General features: G+C 42.8%; 1 protein-coding gene across 1 annotated transcript; it reads right to left on the bottom strand.

Annotated features, from left to right (window-relative positions):
* Window positions 1-954: 954 nt before the first annotated feature.
* On the bottom strand, window positions 955-6,860 carry Cstl1 (cystatin like 1). The gene is made up of 3 exons (XM_034496501.2): window positions 6,521-6,860; window positions 1,607-1,717; window positions 955-1,069 (listed from the first exon to the last, which is right to left on the bottom strand). Exons 1-3 carry the CDS (start codon window positions 6,746-6,748, stop codon window positions 986-988), a joined length of 423 nt encoding a protein of 140 aa, XP_034352392.1. The 5' UTR covers window positions 6,749-6,860; the 3' UTR covers window positions 955-985.
* Between the last annotated feature and the right edge of the window lie 14,496 nt (window positions 6,861-21,356).

Raw genomic sequence — 21,356 nt, 5'->3', positions numbered from 1 at the left:
CTGTCCTGAGAAAGTTCTGGGAAAGGGCTGTCCTGTTAATATTTAATATGTGCTTACTGGTGTTTATTTACATGTTTTGCTGAACTCAGACAACTTTCCTTGGACTGTTACTTTCTTTGTTACATCCATGTATAAAAGTACACTGAAATAAAGTATAGTTGTCTACAACATTAGACTGTAGTCCACTCCATTCCTTACGGTCTTCAAATCCCAGGACCTGAAGACAGATCTGCACAGGTCGATGAAAGTAGACAGACAAAGGAGTAAACCTCTGAACTGTAAGTCAGCCCGAATTCAATGTTTTCCTTTGTAAGAATTGCTGTGGTCATGGTGTCTCTTCACAGCAATAGAAACCATAACTAAGACACCCCTGCTGCTACTGCTGCTACTACTACTGCCTCTTGTCCTTTTGTCATTTAAGTTACAGCCTTGCTAAAATTGTACTGAATCTATGCTGGCTACTCAGCCTCGTTTGGTCATGGGACTTCAGACATACTCACTGTGACACGTGTGAGTCATAGTGTTGTGTGTGCTGGCAGGGTATAAAGCTCCCCCTCCCAAACCCAGAGAAAGCAGAAGCATGGGGTTGAGGTAGAAAGAACAGTGAGACTCCCTAAAGGGATATCAGCATCCTATTCAAAGTACAGCAGTCCCTGGTGACCACTAAGTTTCTATGAGGTGTGTATGAGCTGCAAGTGGAGGAAGACACAGGGGTTCATGTGTGGGAATGTTTGCGTAAGTTTGTGTGTGGGGGTTCATGTTAAGTATATGATGGCAGGCAGGTGGTGTGTGTGTGTGTGTGTGTGTGTGTGTATAAAGTACAATAAAGGGACTGTTACTATTCATGTTGTTGAGTGTCAGTGTTTTTGTGGGCATGTGTGTGTGTAGAAACATCCCAGCGAGGGACATAAGTCCTCTTACAACTTTACAAAAACCACTACACACACAGGCAACTGGGTGTCAGCAGAGCTCTTTGCATAGACACTCAGATCTCCTGGCAGGAATTGTTCCAGAGCTGGTAGCAGTTTGTCCAGGGTACAGAGTATATCAATGATGTGCAAATCAGGCTCTGTGGAAGAAGAAAAAAAACAAGATAATCAGCTTTGGGGAAAATAGTTTTCCTAAGGTGTGAAAAAGGGCTCCTGCTTCTCAGGTCCTGGGGCAACCAGAAAGGAACTGTCCCTCTGAGACCCAAGGCAGGTGACTCTGGAACCCTCAGTTTCAGGAGGGGGTACTGAGTTTCCTCCTCTCCTCCCACTCCTGCACCTGCACCCTGGGATAGGAAGAGGCCCTCTTTATGTACTATCTGCCCAAAGAAGGACCAGGCAACATAGAAAGGGACAATGAGGGACAGCAGAACTGAGAAGATGCAGGTGAGGAGACAGTCCTTAGTGAGCTAGACCTAGAGAAAAAGAGCAAGAGCATAACAAGAGCCCCAATGAGCAGCAAATAACACAGCCTGGGCTCTGTGGGTAGGAACAGATGCACCAGGAAGTGTCAGCTAGCCCTATGGCTGGGCATTTGCTGGCCCCGACTCCCACATTTTGAGAATATTTGCTCCCCATCCTTGGCCTTCAGGCAGTCTCAGAGAACTCCCTCCACATACCTTTTTCAGCTTGCTGCCTTGCAGGGGACAGGAGGCTTTCTTCGTCTCATTTTTCTTACATTTGGTCCTGCCAATCTTCACAGTAACCAAATACTCCACTCCTGTGGTCAACTGCAGAGAAGTAATTAATCTCACTTCTAATTTCCACTTTGAGTGTCTAGTGGCTGACCTTCTCCAGGAGGAACTAAGTCATGACTCCTGTTCCCTGAAATCATGCACCAAAACTCAATTCCTTCCTCCCCTCCCAGTAAGTGAGTCTCAATGGAAATTGGCCACAATCTTGTGCCCTCAACTTTACTGTGGTAGCCACATAGTGCCTCTATTTTGTCTCCCACTCATCCCCATGATAAGAAAAGCTAGGTTGCCTGGTAACTACAAACCACCATGGTTCTCATATTGCAGTGAAGTACATGGCCCTATTTCTTCCCAGTCTGTGCATCATCCACTCCTTCCTTACTCTCCAGGCAATCTAAAGGAAGACAATTTAGCAACACATATAAATATGGATCAGAGAGATGATGGCTCAGCAGTTAAAAGCACTTGTAGCTCTTGCAGAGGACTGAGTTTTGGTTCCCAGAACCCACATAGCAGTTCACAACCATCTGTAACTCCAGTTCCTGGGGATCCAATGCCCTCTATCAGTCTGTGCAAGCACTGTGTGGATGTGCTGCACTTCTATACAAACACTTGAAGGCAGAACACTGACACACAAAAAAATATAAGTCTTTAAAAATTGATAGTTTAGGAGTCAAATTGACTCTAGGCATTCACTCTCCATGTATTAGCTCTAAAACCTTGAGAAAATAACCTAGCAGCCTCCATTTGCAGGGCCCACATAAGCATTCAAGCTGTTTGTGGAGTCTGTGGGCAAAACAGAAGCACTTCCACTAATGCATTAAAAAACAATCTATTGTGTAGATATTTCCTCTCATTTGAAACATTCCCTCCAGAGAGTGGAGGCTGGCTTATAAGATTCAGGAATCTAATGAAACAAGATCATAAGACCTCCTACCCAAGATGGTTAAGGAGAGTTTTGGGCTAGGTGAGTCACCTTGGCCACCTGCAGGAACTTCTGAGATACCACTATCATCCAGAGCCATCACTCTTACTGGAGTAGGCTTTTTGGTGATACAGCTGCTATTGAGTCAGCCATTTTCCATTTAAGCATACCCCATAAACTCACTGGTAAACTATGCTAGACTTGCTTGGAATCCTTGCTTTAGTCTGTTGTTGCTGCCCTAGCTGTAGTAAGTAGACATTTGTTGTTCTGGTTTCCCCAGAAAAGCCACACCAGGGCATCCTAAGGATTTTTAAGTTATTAAATGTTTCTGCCACAGTGTGGAGCAGCTATGACACCAGGAGAGCCAAGGACAGAAGAATGGCCTGGGCTGAAGACCTTGCTTTCTCTCCCAGGAGCTTTCCCTTGTTCCCTGAATCTGTTTCCTCCTGGGGCAGTGGACAGTGCAAGATGATGAAGTGCTGACCAGGTAAGGCAGAGAGAACACCAGCCAGGGCCAGCTCCCAGGGGTACATCTGTCTTCTCTTACTCATGGCCAGACCTAAGGCTGTGAAGACTAAGAAGGGAGTGAGGAGGAAGAGGAGGAGGTGGTGGTGAAGGAGGGACTGGGAAAGCTTTTGTGGAAAAGAAACCCTACACATGGAGTGTCGGGAGCCATAATGGGACAAGCTAATAATGAGCAGATGATCATCCTGAAATGCTTGCCTCGGATTATTATATAATCTGCGACGAGTGTGCCCCATTAGCAAGGCTGTGGTGGACGTGATTTTAGGAAAGATTCCTGCTATTAATATGCTTTTCCCATTATTATTATTATTAAACATATACAACTATCACTAAGCAATAGCACACCCCTTTGTAGCAGATCTCTGCAGATCCACGAAGATGTACTGTCTTGTAGTGATACTATATAGACAAATAGATGACTTCTTAAGTCTTAATGATGATCCTATAAGAATTCCTAAAATTATATCAGTGATTATTAAGTTCTTTTATATCAGGACTGCTATTAAGTCCCTTAGGCATAGTCAAACTGCATGAGAACTCTGCCAGTCTCCTGAGTGTTATCAGTTAATTGCCCCAAGAGTGATAGTAACTGGATCTTCTCCTGCTCAGAGCACATTCCAAGAGGTCATAAAACCATTAGCCTAGGTTACTAGAGGGAATCCAAAATTTATTATAGGTACCAGGACAGAAGAGAAAATATTGCCTGGGTTTATCTATACAAAACTTCACTAATTTCTTAAGTTATAGTTTCAAACTTTCTGCGAACCTGTGGAGCTAGACAGGTGATGAATGTCTAGCTAGATAATTACTCCTAATGGATATTCATGTAAACATTCTGTGTTGTAAACTTCTATTTCAATTTATGAGTTGAAATTTGGTGTGAACTTGTGATGAACCTTGTAACATGTGACCATGTACTCTGAAAGATGTATAAGTTCTGAGGACAAAGAGATGAGAGGGCAGTTAGAATGGTGAGTTAGAATAGTCAGTTAGTTAGACCCCATCGCCCTTTCCTTTCCCCCTGCCTAGAATTTTTCTCCCTTAGAATTTTACTTTGTTAGAATCTTTTCTTCTTCCCCACTCAGGACCTTTCCACGCTTCCTCTCAGATAGCTTTCATAGGATACTTTTTACACTTAATAAACTCTATAGTAACTTTTCTAAAGTATCTTTTCTTCCTGCAAGTTAGAGCCCAGCAGTTCCTGCTGAGATAGAACAAAGGCCAAGTTGCCTAATCCTCTGCTGTTAGGCTACAGGTGTTAATCACCCTAGCCTGCAGTCCCATTACCCTCAGAAGAAGTTTTTAGGATAACACAGGGCTATTTACTTAACACCTTGCTGGTCTTAGGGCCAGGATGCTGACTGCAGGTCAGCTACAGTAGCATAGGGGCTGCCTGGAGAAGAACCAGACGGTGGGAGGAGGAGAAGAAAGAAGCAGCTGCATCTCTCTCTCCCCTTCTCTCACCCCCAAGCCGGGGGCGAGGGGGTTGGCTCCCGGCAATGGAGTAAAACACTAAGGAAATATGGTGGCTATTGACCTAGGTCTGGCTCCGCAGAAGAATGTGTGGATTAGAGAGATATACATGTAGTGGAAAGAAGCTCTTGGGAGCCTTCTGATTCTTGTGCCCAAATGCCTGTGGTTCAATCTAATGAGCTAGTAAGTCTGTCTAGGAGTGATGCAGGCAGAAAATTCACCTCCATCCTGGTTGAATGATTCCCATAAAAAAATGTAAGGCCAGGCTCCAGGGCAATTACTCCTGGCTGCACTGCTAAGACAATCTCAGTACTAGCCTGGCATTCCCTAGAGTGCAGGTGCTCCTCTGCTATCATCAAGGGGCCATTCTACTTATGCACCGGGATGTTGTAGAACTGTGCCAACCACTGTCACACTGCCTGGTCATCGTAAGGTTGTATGTAGGAGAAAACTAAAACATGCATGCACATTAAACTCCTTACTCACTATTAATCTCCATTGTTCACTATACAGCCATATTAGTAAATGTTTCGACAAGTTCAACTAGGTGGCAGCATTGTGCTGAATTGTTACTGTTCTGACTCATTTTTGCCACTGAAGAAGCAGCCCCGAAAGAGTCTAGATAACGCCTAGCCACGATCCCATAGCTGGGAACAGCTGAAAGGTGTAACCAGGCCCACAACTTACCATGCTTGTCTACTACCCACTCTTCGCAGTATTGAGACTTTTGAAGTCACATTGAGATATTATGTCTGGAAATCTGCGTCCATGAGCATCCCTTTCCAACTGGCAGGCCCATATTGTCCGCTTATCACTTTAAATAACTTCACCTTTGCACATAACATTTTAAAAGCTATTGCCTAGTTAACGGTTCACGGTAGAAAGTTGATTTCACAGGTTATCTTGGGATCTCAACTGTAGCTTAAGGAAACTGATCAAGAGAAGACAAATGAGAACAGCACCACCTTGTGGTCATAGTACAAAATACCAAAGAATCCTCTGGAATGTCTGTGTCAGGATTAAGGAATCCATTGACCTGGTTATCAAACATACATTGCCCACCTCGCCCCATGCTTCGCCCTTTTGCTGTTAACTCCTATTCCATCTGTCTCCCATCCTTTCTGACTAGTAGTCTTTTCTCATAGAGAACTATTCTCAAACCTGTCTTGCTAGGATACAGTATTGTTTCTGACAGATTTACATAGTTTACTATCTGACCTTGAGGAAACTTTGGATCAACAGTTTTCAAGCAAATGCTTTCCTCTACCACCTTTCAACTGATAGGATTCACAAGATTGTTGTGTGTAAAACAAAAGAGAAGGCGCAATGACACACATGTGGGATCCTAGCACTCACATGACAAGAGGGACTCTGCCTCAACACGGGTAGAACTGATCTGACTGAAGCTGCTCGCCCATTCCCTGTCCCCACCGCTCTCACCAAAGACTTCATGTCTCCCACACAAAATTCAATCCTAATTTACAGTCCTGAACACTGAAGAAAAAAATGCTGTTGGAAGTAAGGAATCTACATATTGGAAGAGCATGTTCATGGTTTTTCCAGATAATATCATTTAGAAACAAAAAAAAAAAAAAAAAAAAAAAAAAGCAAAGACAACCCCATGCTGCTCTTTGGCAGGCAGAACAAAATGCAATTTCTCCCACAGAACAATGGAGAATGGCTCCATATCAGCTTTTGGGCAAGGAGAAGGGAGTTAAGGATTAGCTTCCAGCCTGAGGCCGCTTAGGTCATGTGACTGTGGTGACCAAATGAGCTGCTTAACTCAGAGATATCATGTGCACCCATTGCACGTGAAGCTACCCGGGGAGTTTCCAGTTCTTGATTATAGAAAATCCCCATATATCTCAAGAAACAGGATGGGGCTTGTGTTGATGTCTGGGAAACAAAACACAAACCTGCATCTGACTTTGGATTAGCTTCTGAACTCGAAACAAGTAGGTGTCGTTGCTTGCATTGTTGTAAGACTGGATGAAGAAATGGAGTGTAGAGTTGATGTTTTTCTTGCTCGTGGCCTTCTCCTTGAAACCCCCCCATCTCTGGATGTGATTCACCTTAGCCATTACAACCACAGTCACCAGCAGTAGCAGCAAGGGGGTCTTCAAGCCTCTCGCCTTCATCTCCATGGCTTCAGAAGGCGCTTATCTGTAGTGTTCTGAGCTTGAGAGTACAGCAACAGTCTCTCAGTCTTCCACAGCAGTCTTTCTGGCATTGGCTTCCTGGGAGACAGCTTCATGCACACTAAAGCAGAGATTAAGACACCAAGTTCATTCTTCCAAAGCGCTAAGGACACTATCCATGGAAAGCTTCCCAAGGGCCGCAGCAGTGTTCTTCCCACTTGCAATGGCCATTCCGTTCTTTAGCAATCCAGGTTAAAGAATTTTCTCCGCATACATGCTAAGCCACAAGAGAGTTCCTAGCCTTGCCTGCACATGTAGTGTGATCCCAAGAACAGACTTCAGAGCTACACACACACAAATGCTGTAGCAGACAGAGGACACTATGTATGGGAGTGGATGAAAGTCGATGGAATAAATCATATTTAAAGTGAGACAAAGGAATCGACCATGTGGAACCTGGAGTCATACATTCCAACTGCCCTACCAAGCCACCAGCATCCCCTGTGCTTCCTCATCAAGTCCCCTTACTCACCTACCTTCACCTGCCACAGATTTCTCCCTGCTGTTTGCCACTGTGCTGGCTGGTTCCCAGGCTATCCCTTGTAATCCTGTTGTGACCCAGCAGAGCTTTGTGAGGTAACCCCAAGCTCCCCATGTGAAATCAGCCAGGAGTCTTACTCAGAAATTATCGCTGCAGGGTGCAACCTGTATGTAGAAACTCATTCCAGTACCCTAATTTTTGCCCCATAAAAAGAATTAATAGTAAAAGAATCAACAAAATCTTGGACTAGAGAGGTGGTTCAGTGCCAGCATAAAGATCTGAGCATAGATCCTAAGCGCTCACATAAAAGTCAGATTTGGCAGCGAACACTAGTAGCCATGGTGCTGGAAAGCAAATACAAATACGGGTGGGTCCCAGGGCCTCACCTGTCAATCATTGTAGCCAAAATGCTAAGTCTAGGTTCAATGAGAAACCTAGTCTCAAAAATAAGACAGAGAGTAAGGCCATAAGACATTCTAATGGCAACCTCTTGCCTTCATACACACCTACCTGCACACACACACACACACACGCACGCACGCACGCACGCACGCACAGCATGCATGCATGCACACACATGCACATACACCAGGATCTGAATGTAGTGCAGTGATTGTACTGTAAAATGCTAAGTTCTTAAGTGTTTTAGTTAGGATAGATGACAGAGGTTCTGGTTAGTCAACAAAATGATGGACTGGGTATTAGGACTATCTTGTACCTCACTGGTCCAAATTGGCATAATTATGCTCTAATTGTATTTTGAGAGAAAAGTTTAATTTTAACAGGAAGGGTGATATGTAGGAGGAGCTAAGGAGTACTGAGAGGAAGAGAAGGAGTAAGGAGAGGAGGAGAAGGAGAGGAGAAGCTAGGTGATGAGAGAGAGAAAGAGGGGGGAGACAGGGAGGCAGACGTTCATGTATCTCCACCAGTCAAAGATCGTTGATATATTTAGGTTGGGTAGTGGGTTACACCTCTGATTGAACAATACCAAACTTATAAAGCCTTTGATTAACATTTTTTTTAAATGTAAGTGCAAAAAGGAAAAGGGGGCATGGGATAGGGGTTTTCTAGGGGGGGGGGGAATGGGGAAAGGGGATGGCATCTGAAGTGTAAATAAAATATCCAATAAAAAATGGAAAAAAACACTAAGTTCTTAGTTTTACACTTATACTGGGTTTATGTCAATGCTTCAGGATGTTAAAAGCCTAGGAGAGGTTATGTGAGCTTTTTGTTTGTTTGGGATCTTTTCAGCCTTTTCGTAAGTCTCATATTATTTCAAAATTAAAGTGTTAAAAACTAAAACTAGTCATTCAGAAGCAGAATGATATGGCAAACAACACACATGTCTTATTATCCAGCTGTATTCTGGAGATTCTGGGCTAGTTAATCTCCCTGAGCCTAGATTTTTCATCTCCCTTTTTGAAGCAGAGTCTCATTGTTTGGCTGGAACTCACAGAGATCTGCCTGGAACTCACAGAGATCTGCCTCCTTCATACAGGGATTAAAGGTGCATTCCCCACCTCTAACATCTCTATATATGAAAATGGATAGAGGCAAAGAATTTGCTCCTGTGTCTAACACTGGAGATTTCTCAAAACCATCTGTGTGATTTTTCCCTGATTCCCAGTCTGATTCACATGCTGGATCCACTGTCTGATGAGCCACTAGCCCTAGTCCAAGCTCCGTTGTGTCCCTCTATTGTGACAGTTTTTAGTACTGTTAGGATACATCACAGCATCCATATTGTGCTCCAGAGAGTACTAGAATCTGTCAGGCTCCAGACATGGGAGCTTTGGAACACTCTAAGTTGGATCAGCGTAGATGTCTCATCTATACCTTAATTCCTACCTTTCAGCTCTGTATTACAAATGACTTGCTAAGTAAACTCTGCTACTTGGGTGGGAGAAGAATTCTGCTTATTGGCAATTCAACAAACTCTATTAATTAAGCTAAATATAACCAATAAAATTGGATTGCTATGTGTCAGCAGAAGAACAGAAGGCGTATGAAACATTCTGTTTAACTGAACTTGGGGTTCAGTTCTTTCTTTCCTTCTTTCTTTCTTCCTTCCGTTCTTTCTTTCTTCCTTTCTTTCTTTCTTTCTTCCTTCCTTCCTTCCTTTCTTTCTTTCTGTTAGATATTTAAATTTTTATTTTATGTATATTAATGTTTTACCTGAATGTACATGTGTATTCCATTTGTGTGCTTGATGTCTGACCAAGTCAGAAAAAAGTTTCAGAGTCCCATGAGCTGGAGTTACAGATGGTTGTGGACCACCAATGTGGGTTCTGGGAGTTGGATACAGGGCTTCTCTGCAAAAGCAACAAGTACTCTTAACTAATGAGCCATCTCTCCAGCCCCAGGGCTCAGCTTTTTAAACAGTCCTCTGCTGAGCCTGTGTGTGTGTCAAAACTGCACAATAAAACTGCTTCCTGCCTCTTGTCAGTGTGAGCAACTTGTTTTCTAAATCAGTTTCCCCCAAACAATACCAGAAAAATCCATGGTATGGAGGAGAAAATAAATATTTATTTAAGCAATGGAATAAAAGAGAAATAACTGGCCTACTTGCATCAATGGAATATAGAATAGATGGGCAGTGTTTTAATGTCCAAGAACTAAGTGGATCCATTGTCTGATGGGCCTCTAGCCCTAGTCCAACCCCTTTGTGGAATAAAGATAAAAATAGAAACCCTGGTCACAATCACAAATATTAGAAATATAGTATCAGGAACCTGCCCTTGAAGTAAAGAAAAAATAAGGAGCCAGGGATACAATGCCATGAGGAATGAGGATGAAAGGAGGAAGTAAAGGGCCTGATTGTGTTCTTAGAACAATGGCACAGAAGGAACTTGCTTATCTTCACAGAATTGGAAAACTGGATTCCTGGTTATAGCTCTGAAATAGGAGGAGTATGACGGCTGGTTCCACTCAGGAATAAAAAGAAACACACAAACTGGTCCAAGCAGTTGCGGAGATTGTTTAAGAAGATTGGCCGTTCACCAAGGAAAGGGAAAAATAAGGCTCTCCTCATGCTGTGAAAATGGAAGTAAAATGCTTTAAAATTTTAGAGGACATAGGGAAGGCAGGGAATTGGGAATTTGATAGACTAAGAAGAACGTAAAGAGTCTCCTTGTCCATAGCAAAGAGAAAATGGACTTTAGCTGGGTCCTGTAAGGAGGCAATTACAGAGACCTCGGTCTTGTCCGTAAAACAAGTGATGGATGAGTCTGCAAGTGAGCACTTAAAATTTCAAATTGTTCACTGTAAAGACATGGGATTATTTGTCAACTGCACTTCACAATGTGGTTTGGATGCATGGATGGGGGTGTATAAATAAATGGGTGCATGATAGATAAATGGATAGATTTGGGGATGCATAGGTAGGTAAATAGCAAGGTGGATAGATAAAAGGCATGGGACACTACCCAGAGTACTTCGTATGAAATAGCCAGTCAGTCCAATGATTTTTCTGTCACCATATGCTCCTAGTCATGACCTGTGCCTATGACACTGAGGGAAAATGGACAGACAGCCCTTGACCAAAGCCACAAGGAACAGGCTGAAACAATGAGCCTTGCACCATAGCCCTTCTTACCTACCTGTACCCAAGACATCTTGCCATTTGCACCATAAGACAGGCAGCTTCTGTGGTGATTCTCTCTCTCTCTCTCTCTCTCTCTCTCTCTCTCTCTCTCTCTCTCTCTCTCTCTCTCATCTTTTCCATGTGCTCAGAAACTCTGGCCTCCTGTTTGATAAACTAAATTTGGTATCCTGGCCCCTGATGGATCAGTCAGGGGCCTGCCCTGCTGGTAGATAGGATTCATCTGAGATCTGCCTACGGCTGAGTGATGTTTGGGTCCCTGGAAGTCCTTGCATGAGCTGCACTACTTCCTGGTTTTTCCTATTGACATCTAGGCCTGAGATTTGCCAGTCCAGCTCTCAGAAGATAGCAGAAAATAGACAGAAAAATAACACGCTTTATCGCCACAGGCAGTATGCTCGCCTGTGTGGACTGAGCAGTCTTTGGGCAAGGATGTTTCCTGGCTGTAACTTCTAGTCATCCCTCCTCTGTCCTTGTCATTGCTGCTCTTCCCTCACTGTGCCCCACTCCTGTAGATAGATCACTCATCGCCTGGTCCAAAGGCATTGCTCACGGTATTCCAGCTTCACTGGAAACCCGAAGTGGAATTGCCCTTGCTCCTGAACGAGGTCACTAGCAAATGTCAAGGATGCTGCCAAGGATGCTGAACATGCTCCAGGCTAGGCAACAGAAAAGACCGTATCCTGACCAGGCAGCCCTTCCTCAATATTCAGGCTTGTTGGTTCTCATGTCAGTTGTGGGGACCCTGGAGTGTGCAGGAAAGCCCCTGAAAATGGCATACAAGTAAGAAAAAAGTAGTCATTTCATTGCTACTTGGCCAGTTGATTCACCTTCATAGCTTAACTTTTCTTTTCTTTTTTCTTTTTCTTTTCTTTTTTCTTTTTTTTTTTTTTTTTTGGTTTTTCGAGACAGGGTTTTTCTGTGTAGCCCTTGGCTGTCCTGGAACTCACTCTGTAGACCAGGCTGGCCTCAAACTTAGAAATCCGCCTGCCTCTGCCTCCCAAGTGTTGGGATTAAAGGCATGCGCCACCACTGCCCGGCATTAGCTTAACTTTTCTTACCTGAAATTCTAGTATATAATCATAAAAATAAACCTTTCATAGGATGCTAGGCAGCTTTTCATTACTATGATTAAATATCTCATGGGAGCCAGAACACAGACAAAGCAGCAGATCAGGTGCCAGGACAAAATATACTCCTCTAGGGGACTCCCCTCCCCCAATCTACTTTCTCTAATTAGACTCCACCTAGTTTCCATCACTTCCCAATCATGCCATCTAGTTATTAGTTCACCCACAGAATACTCTGATGAACTTGCAGCCTTCAAGTCCCATCCGCTGGCAACAAAGCCTTTAACATACAAGCTTTTGCTGGGTTACATTTCATATCCAATGTATTATAGATGCTTGGGAAAATTAAATTATGAATCGCACAGATACCCAGCAGGTGTAGCTTAAAGGACGAGGGTTCATATTGACATTAGTTGTATTGGCTATTTCAATTTAAAAAACAAACAAACAAACTTTCACTGAGGAGTGATAAAGACGGAACTCTTCCAGGGTTCCAAGCTGTTTCCTGAGAACTTAATTCTACCTGTGAGTTTGGCATGTATGGATTCAGCCAACTGTGAATAGACAACTCCTGAAGAACAATTAGGTCTGGACTAAGCTTGTCCCTGAAGAAATAGAGACTAAAGAATGTTTACATAGAGATTTGTATTTTATTAGGTATTTTAAGAGATGCAGGGCCGGTGAAGGGATAGAGGAGAATCGCAGGTCTTATACAAACACTATTCTGTTTTATAAAAAGGCTAGAACATTCACAGATTTTGGTATCTGCGGGAGTCCCAGGAAGCAATCCCCATGGATACCAAGGAACATCTGTTTTTAACTAATAGATACAGTGTCAGAGCTATGAGAAGAGTCACAATGTGCCACTCTTTTAAAAAGCCTATACCTATACCTGATGTCTGAATCTTCTCTTCCCACAGAGTAAAGAAAATGACTCCTTACAGAGAAGGCTGGTATCATTTTGTTTCTTTTCAAGACTTTTGAAAAAGGTATTTCTGTACCCTGAATAGTCCTGCTCTAGGCAGGATTCTGACCTGGATATAGCACAGACATGAAGTAAATCTACTTAAGACCCACCAGGTTGCCAGGCACCCTTCCAAGATGGCTCTGAAAGAAACAGTTGGCAGTCTGCTACCTACTCAAGTCTGCCAGGCTTGACGGTCAAGCAGCTCCACCATGCTGCCATCAGCAATCCCCAAAGCAGCCCTGGACTCTCACCTCTGGAGCTACCACAAATGGAAATGGCTGACCTTGGCTTGGAAATGCCCTGTGGTCCTGAGGAGCAGGCCTGCAGCAGGCACACAGAACGGCAGAGGGACAAGGTGGTGGTACAGATGGCTCAAGTTGGCATTGCCTCAAAAGATCCTGTACATTTTCTCCTCTAGACTAAGAAACCCGAGAAATCACAAGGCCAAGAAGATCATTCTCACAGTTACACAGTGCTTCCCCCCACCCCCACCCTGGGAGCTAAAAGCTGGATAAGGACACTGGAGTGGAATGGCTGGTGGTGCCTGTGCTCTTCACCCAAACCTAAGTCTTTTTTTTTCTTCATGTGTTTTCCATATTAAAAATAATTTATCAGCCCCTAAACAGACTTCCCATCTAAAGAAACAGCAGGCTTCTCCTTTTTATTCTTTTTACATTTTATTTTTGAAATTTTTAACTGACATAATTATACAAATGATATTTTGATACATGTATATAATTTCTACAAATCAGAGTAACTGACATTACCTCTGCGATGACTCCGCTTGGTAGTCAACTTGACTCTATCTAGAATTAACTAAAATCCTAAAATGTAGGGCAGGGCACATCTGTGAGAGATTTTTGCTTAATTTGAAATAGGAAGATCCACTTCTAATCCAGACCTTGAAGAGGGAAGGCATAGTTTTAATCTGGATCACATTTTCCGCTGGAAGTCTATATAAGGACATGGAAGAAGGAAGCTTTTGTTCTTTGCTGCTTGCTTCAGCCTCACTAGCAAGCCCACTCCTTCACTGGCGTTAGAGCCTACTTCTGTGGGATTCCAGTATCTGTTGAAGACCAACTGATACATCCAGACTGTGCACTGAGCAACTTCTGGATTCTTGAACTTTCTGTTCATAACCAACCATTGTGAGATTAGCTGGACCATAGCCTAAGTCTTTCTAATAAATTTCCTTTATAGAGAGAGAAAGAAAGAGTCATTTTCTAAATTCTACTACTCTAGACCCTACAATCTAGGTAATTCTTACTAATACAACCTCAAATTTCATTTCTCTGTGTTGGGAATATTTAGAATTCAGAAAGCAGGGCTGAGGGTATAGTTCAGTGGTAGACACACTTGACAAGCATGTGTGAGGCCTTAGGTTCAATCCCTAGTACAGGCAGAGCCACACACAAAAAAAATCCTGCCTAAACAAACAAACAAACAAACAAACTTTAGATGAAATTCTGTTATGTGAAATAGACCTGGTACAAGCCACAAAGATGCATGATCTTATTTAAATACTAAATTCATATAAGAAGTGGAGTAAGGGCACAAGGGGCTGGGAGTGGGCAGAGGATAGAGCAATAGAGAAAAGTTTGATAACTGACATCAAAATACAGGTAAATTAAACAAATAGCAAGTAGAGCACAGGTGAAACAAAGCAAACTCAGAATGTAAAGCCATGTGGAGAGTGGTGTGAAAGTTTCAGAAAAATAGATCTAGCCTGTTATCCTACTATCCTATCTCTGGGTAGATACAAAAGAAATTAAGTCAACATATGGGAGACATGCCTATGTTCATGTGTGGTACAGCATTATCTTCTAGAGCTCAGATACACAGAGTCAGCCCAGGTGCTCAACTACAAATGGACTGATGTACTAATTAGACTTTTCTGCAGGGACCTAAGACACCATCCATAAATAACATAGAGAGGAAGGATTTATTCTGGTTTAAACTGCAGATAATATGATCCATGGATACCTGAAGTAGAAATTTCTAGTTTTGTTTGAGACTCGGTTTTTGTTGTGTGATGTTTTTCTCGAAACTCTTCTGAGAAGATGTTTTGCTGAGAACAGACACAAGGTGTTTTTCTGGAAACTGCCTGATAAACTCGCATGTGATGTTTTGCTCAAGTGGATGCTTGAGAGGACACATGATGTTTGGAAAGAGTATAAGTATAACCCAACAGACAGACAGTGGATGCTCTGGCATTGGTTCGCCTTGCCACTATTTGGTAGTCTTTGTTGGGCTTCACTGTGAAAGACCCCCGAAAGGGGACCCTCACCCAAGTCCGGACCTGTACGCCCCAAGGACACACGAGAGACCTTCTTGATGCAATTGCAGAGGAGGTTTAATGACGAGGGCCTTCGGGCCGGAACATATCTCACGCAGGAGATAGAGGTTCCGACCCAGAACCCAGGAAACGGGATATTTATGGGTAGGGGTTGGGGAGAGCGGGAAAATTTGGTGCGGTTACATATGATTGGATATTTCAAATATCAGCAACTTGCAGAAGCAGCTATGTGTGAGCTGGCAGGATGACTAGTTACTTTTGACCATGAAACCTTGGACTTCTCAAAAAGGGGGAGAGAAAAGTAAACGCCAGATGGCCCATTACTCACTTGGGCTTGTTTGGACTTGTCTGGGCACGTCCTTGCATGCCTTTTCATTTTTGGTCACCCTGCCCCTGGAGGGACTTAATATTTTATTATGACTATATTTAACAAATTGTTGGTGGTCTTTGCTGACCATGAATTTTTGTTATGGTTACAATGCTGCTTTCAAATTTTGTTCTCACAGCTGATGCTGGTCTTCACTGCAACATGCATGCATTGGTTCACCTTGCTTTCCTCCCTGATCTTCACTTGTCATGACTGTGTAGAGATAAGCACACCAAAAAACTTCCAGTAGTATTCAGGCTGCTTCTTGCCACTTCCACAAACTTGAGCCAATCAGTGAAGCCTCAAAGTTTCTTCTGGATCAAGCTGCTACTACTGATTCATATTTGGTGTCTGCCAAGTGAACTGGACTGCTGCTGGTAGTCTGTGTTTGTTGTTTTGCTAGTGCACTGGACTGCTGACAACAAAGACCAGAAATTGCCCCCAAAGAACTATTTCTAAACAGGTCCATAACCCCCATTTTCTATTAACCTTTCTTTTCCTGTCTGGTGGGTGGTAGGCTAGAAGGAAGATTGAAGTATTAAAGAATCATAATTAAAATAGGTTTTGAAAAATCTAAGTCTACAGTTACCTGATCCTGTGAGTTTGGACAGAACATCATAGTGTAGAGTGAAAAATTATAAAGGCCATTTTATGAAATATATGTAGATTTCTTTGACCTTAGACCTGAGCAGGAAAAGTGCAGATTCCAGAACGAGGAACTGAAAATAAGATTTCAGGCTTTCACTTCCCCGGAGCACATTCCGGGTGGAGGACATTATTCCCTGAATCAAGCCTCAGGCAGTAGGCCCGCCTATGGGTGGAAGAGGCCCAAGGCAGGAAGACACATTCCTGACTACAGATAAAGATGCTGCCACCTAGGTGGGGCTATAGCCGGAAAAAGTAAAGATAGTTAATCTGAAATAGTTGGTAAATGACAGGGTGGGACACAGTGACATGGCTATTAACCTTTCAGGGTGGGTTTCTCTGGAATGTTTCGCTATTCTTATGTATCCTTGGCAACCCCTCCCCCCTCCCCCACTCCCCTGGTTTGTGGTTTTGCTCTTTAAAAGACCCCTTACCCATCACTCTGGGCCAAACCTTGCTCTTCAGGGAGAGAGCTTGTGGTTTGACCGCAGGCCAATTTCCCTAATAAAGCCTCTGCTGATTGCATCCAGGTATGGTTTCTTGTGATCTTTGGGTGGTCGTGATTTCCTGAGACTTGAGGAAGGGTCTCCCGACTATGGGGGTCTTCAATAGCAATGTGTGAGTGTGGGGGGGGGGAAGGTTGAGGGGGGTTGTATAACAGAGGAGCCTCTTCACCTTTTAATACACAGGAAACAGAAGAGTCTGAAAACCAGGTGTTGCCTTTGAAGGCATGTCTCCAGGGACCTACTTCTTCCACCTAGGCCTGACTAGAAGTTTCCAAAATCTTCTAAAATGGTGCTTCTAATTGGGGACCAAACATTGAATATGTGATCCTGTCCTCAAACTATGTGTATAGAGAACCTAGTACATGGAAAGAGAGATGGTTCAACAGGGAAAGCATTTGTCACTCAAATCTAAGGATTTGAGTTCTGATCCCCAAACCCCATGTAAATACCAGACAGTAGCACAAGCATCTGTGATCCCAGTACATCTCCATTAGAGCATGGAATGCAAAACATGAGACTCACAGAAACCTGTGGGCCAGTCAGCCTGGCTCATTTAGTAGAAAAAAGAGAGAAAGATTCTGTTTGAAACAAGGTGAAAGGTGAGGACGAACACTTGAGGTTATCCTCTGACATCCATGTGGACATTCAGGAACACATACAGAGTTAGGGGAGGCATAGAATGTAATATACATATATATGGATATTATTTACCTATTAAAAAGCTTAATATTCTCCCAGGTATAGTAGGGCCCACACTGCCCCAAGCTGCTCTGGTCCACGGGTCGGGGTTCAGCAAGAGAGAGAGTGAGGATGAACGAAAAGAATGGAGACCAGACAGAGTGTGATTCAATCATGTTTATTCTTCAGTCTCTCTTCTTCTCTCCAAGTCCCAAGTCTTGAGTTCCTAGTCCCTAGTGCCTCCAAGTTCTTTCTCCAAGTAATATGCCTATACTCCTAGTAATATGGGCTCTAAGAGTAGGAGAGTCATGAATTCAAGGCCAGTGAAGGAAGCACAATAAGGACCTATCTTGAAATAGAACAAAAGAAATGATATTCAGGCTTGGGGAGATGGCTTAAGAGCACTTGTTGCTCTTCCAGAGCACCAAAGTTCAGTTCCCAGAACCTTCATCAGACAAGTCACAATCATTTGTACCTCCAGCTCTGGGGGATCTGATGCCTCTGGCCTCCTTGAGTACCTGAATTCTTGTGCACAAACCTGCTGCAGCCCGAGCTGCCCCATGGTTGGGGCCAAAATGCCGGGGACCGCTCTATCAGTGTTGGAACCCGCACTGCCAAAAGCCTTGGGGGCTAAATTGTTAGAGCCCACACTGCCCCAAGCTGCTCTGGTCCACGGGTCGGGGTTCAGCAAGAGAGAGAGTGAGGATGAACAAAAAGAATGGAGACCAGACAGAGTGTGATTCAATCATGTTTATTCTTTAGTCTCTCTTCTTCTCTCCAAGTCCCAAGTCTTGAGTTCCTAGTCCCTAGTGCCTCCAAGTTCTTTCTCCAAGTTACTTCTTCCAAGTGCTAAGTGCCTAATTTCTAATAACTAACTCCAAGTTGTTCTGAACTCTTCTGTCTGCCTCTAGCTTTTTATATGTCTCACTTCTAAGCCATGCCTCTAAGTCATGCCTTTAAGTCATGCCCTTAGGCCTTGTCTCTAAATCTGATCTCTAAGTTACACCCTTAAGTCACACACCTTTAAGTCTCACACACCCAAGGGAAAATCCTGGGTATCTAAACCAAGATGTTATCAGAGTGTGCTCAGCTGTTGTAGGCTATTGTAATCAAATTTCTTGTCAGGGTATATGGCTCAAGATGACTGCAAGGATGATAGCTGCTTTCTGACGGCTCCCCACCAAACCCCCACCTCACACCTGCACAATTAAAAATAATAAAAAATAATAAAATTATATCCTACCATATACATCAAAACTACTAGAAGACAACACAACAAATGAAATAAGCCAAACACAAAGGAGCAGGTATCTTGTATTCTTCCTCATGCATTGATTCATTTTTTAATTAAAAATCCTGAGGCTGAGGAGAGAGCTCACTGGCTACAGTGTTTGCTGTATAAGCATCAGAACTCAAGTTGGATCCCATTACCTACCTAAAGCTGGGCATGACGTTACACACACATAGGATAAAGGAGACAGGCAGATAGCAAGGACTCAGTCCCATCAGTATTGGTAAAACAGCAATTTACAGATTTAGTAACATCTTTTCTCCAAAATTAAGATGAAAAATAATAGAAGAGTATGCTGACCTCTGGCTTCCATACATGCATGCACAGGCATGCACAGCCGATGCACAAATACAGACATATGCATCCCATGCACACGCACACGCACACGCACACCACTTAACCTCAGTGTGGAATAGTAATAAAGGAAAAGTGAGAAATGGATAGCAAGCACTAAAACACCAGGAGTGAAAAATAGTAAATCGATAACACAGTGGGTGTCTGTAGTCACAATAACCTATTATACATTTTATAAATAAATCTGAGAGGAATTTAACACAATGATAAGGGGACTGAAATTCACTGCCATGGATTAACCATCACATGTCATATACATGTATTGAATTATCACACTGTGTGCATTAAATATGTACAATTAAAATGATGATCAACCAAAACTTTCTTACTGGGTGTGGTAACACATGCCTGTAATCACAGCATTCAGAAGGCTGAGGCGGGACTGGGAGTTAAAGGCTAACCTAGCTTCACAGTGAGATCTTGTCTCAAAACACAAAACAAAACCTAAAAAAAACAAAACCAAGTAAAGTTCTGTAGCTGAATAGTAGGGTGAGTGCAGCTTACCACAGCGTGTTGTAGAGTCCACAATAGTTCCTATCAGGTCCTACTCTGAAATTAGATGAAAACCAAATAGCTTCTGGAGCCTGCTTCTGCTTTCTGCCTTCCTGCTTTTCTATAAGCAGCCAACAAGCTCCCCACCATAAAAACACCAAGTTAAAGATGGCAATGCATGTGTTGAAGTTCTCTAAATCTGAAACTTCAAGGCCTCTGCCCCACTGTCTATTTGGTTGTTTGTGCCCACTGATTTGGAAGCTTTCCTTACCCTTCATAATTCTTTTCTTTACTTTGATTTGGGTATACATGTCGCAAATATCTTTTTCTGGGTTGTGGCTTGCCTTTCCATTTTATTTATGGTACATTGGAGGAGAGAAATTCTTAACCTTAATGGGGTGAATGTATTGATTTTTTTTTTCTCTTCTGGTTTGCATTTTTGATGTCTTACTTAGGAAGTCAAGGTCAGAAAGCTACTTGAACATTTTAATAATGCTACTTTCTTCCATGTTCTCCCAAACATTTTAAATTTCAACATTTCCATTTATGTCAGCAATCCACCTGGATTTGGTTCTTGGTATGTTTGCCAGTGCTTGGTTCATACTCTGTGTCTACACTCATTAATGAGACTGCCCTGTGTTTCTCCCTTTCCATAATGTCCTCTTCTGGTTTGGGGTTCAGGATCATACTGGCCTTATACATTGAGTTGTGAACAAGTCAGTCAGGGTCTTTACAGTGAACAGAGGCATGAGATCAATTAAAATTTTAAAAAAGCTGGGTAGTGGTGGTGCATGCCTTTAATCTCAACACTAGGGGAAGCAAGGGAGGGCAGATCTCTGAGCTCAAGGTCATCCTTGTCCACAGATTTCTGGTGGTGAGCTTGTCCTAGTGAGTGAGTTCTAGGATAGCCAGGGCTACACAGACAAACCTTGTCTTGAAAATAAAAGAAAGGAAAGAAATAAAATTCAAGAAGATTGATCTATGCATAATGTCTACACATTGATGAAGATGCAAAGAACCATGGTACATAGTGGGGGTGGGGCAAGAGGGAGGGACAGTGACAAGGAAGTCTTCTGCAGGTAACAGTACCCATGTCAGCACTTATAAGCAAGAACAATGAGAAGGGAACAATCCAGAAAGAGCAGGGAGTGTCAAGTGGCCACTTTGTGAAGGAACTTTGAAACAATGCTATAGTCTCACTCATCCCTTGATCTCTACTTTATGATTGATTGGCTACATTCAAGCAGAAGCCACAGGTACAGGACCCTCATTGATGGAATCCCTGCAGGCCTCTAAGAAAGGGAAGCAAAAAGTAGGTGGATTGGAAGATACAGAATCATAAGAACATAAATATACATACATACACATATTTATATATACATATAGAGAGATTCGTTATGCAAGATTGGCTCATGTAGTTACAGAGGCTGGAAGTCAACAACCTGCCATTTGCAAGTTGGAGATCCATAAAAATCTCTCAACATAAAGATGACTAAAATGAAAAGCTATGGGACTACAGAGGGTATGAAAAGGAAGCTTATTGATAGAGATGGACCCAGAAGTCAGAGGTCACTGTATTTAACCCTAGCTGGAATATATATGTCAGTCCATTTTCATTTTTCACCAATCTCAATGTGTTCAGAATGGCTGCAGAAACATCATATGTTAACAAGTAAGTGAATTTATAAAGATGGAATCCAGGCTGCATCTTCAAAGCCAATTACTATAATGCAGAGCAAGTCCGTGAAAACTCAGCTCTTCCCCACTGATAATAAAATACTGCTAGCATTCTCTTAATTCAGCTGG

This window comes from Arvicanthis niloticus, chromosome 2 (assembly GCF_011762505.2).
Source record: "Arvicanthis niloticus isolate mArvNil1 chromosome 2, mArvNil1.pat.X, whole genome shotgun sequence".
NCBI lineage: Eukaryota > Metazoa > Chordata > Mammalia > Rodentia > Muridae > Arvicanthis > Arvicanthis niloticus.
This window is presented reverse-complemented; position numbering and strand designations above follow the sequence as displayed.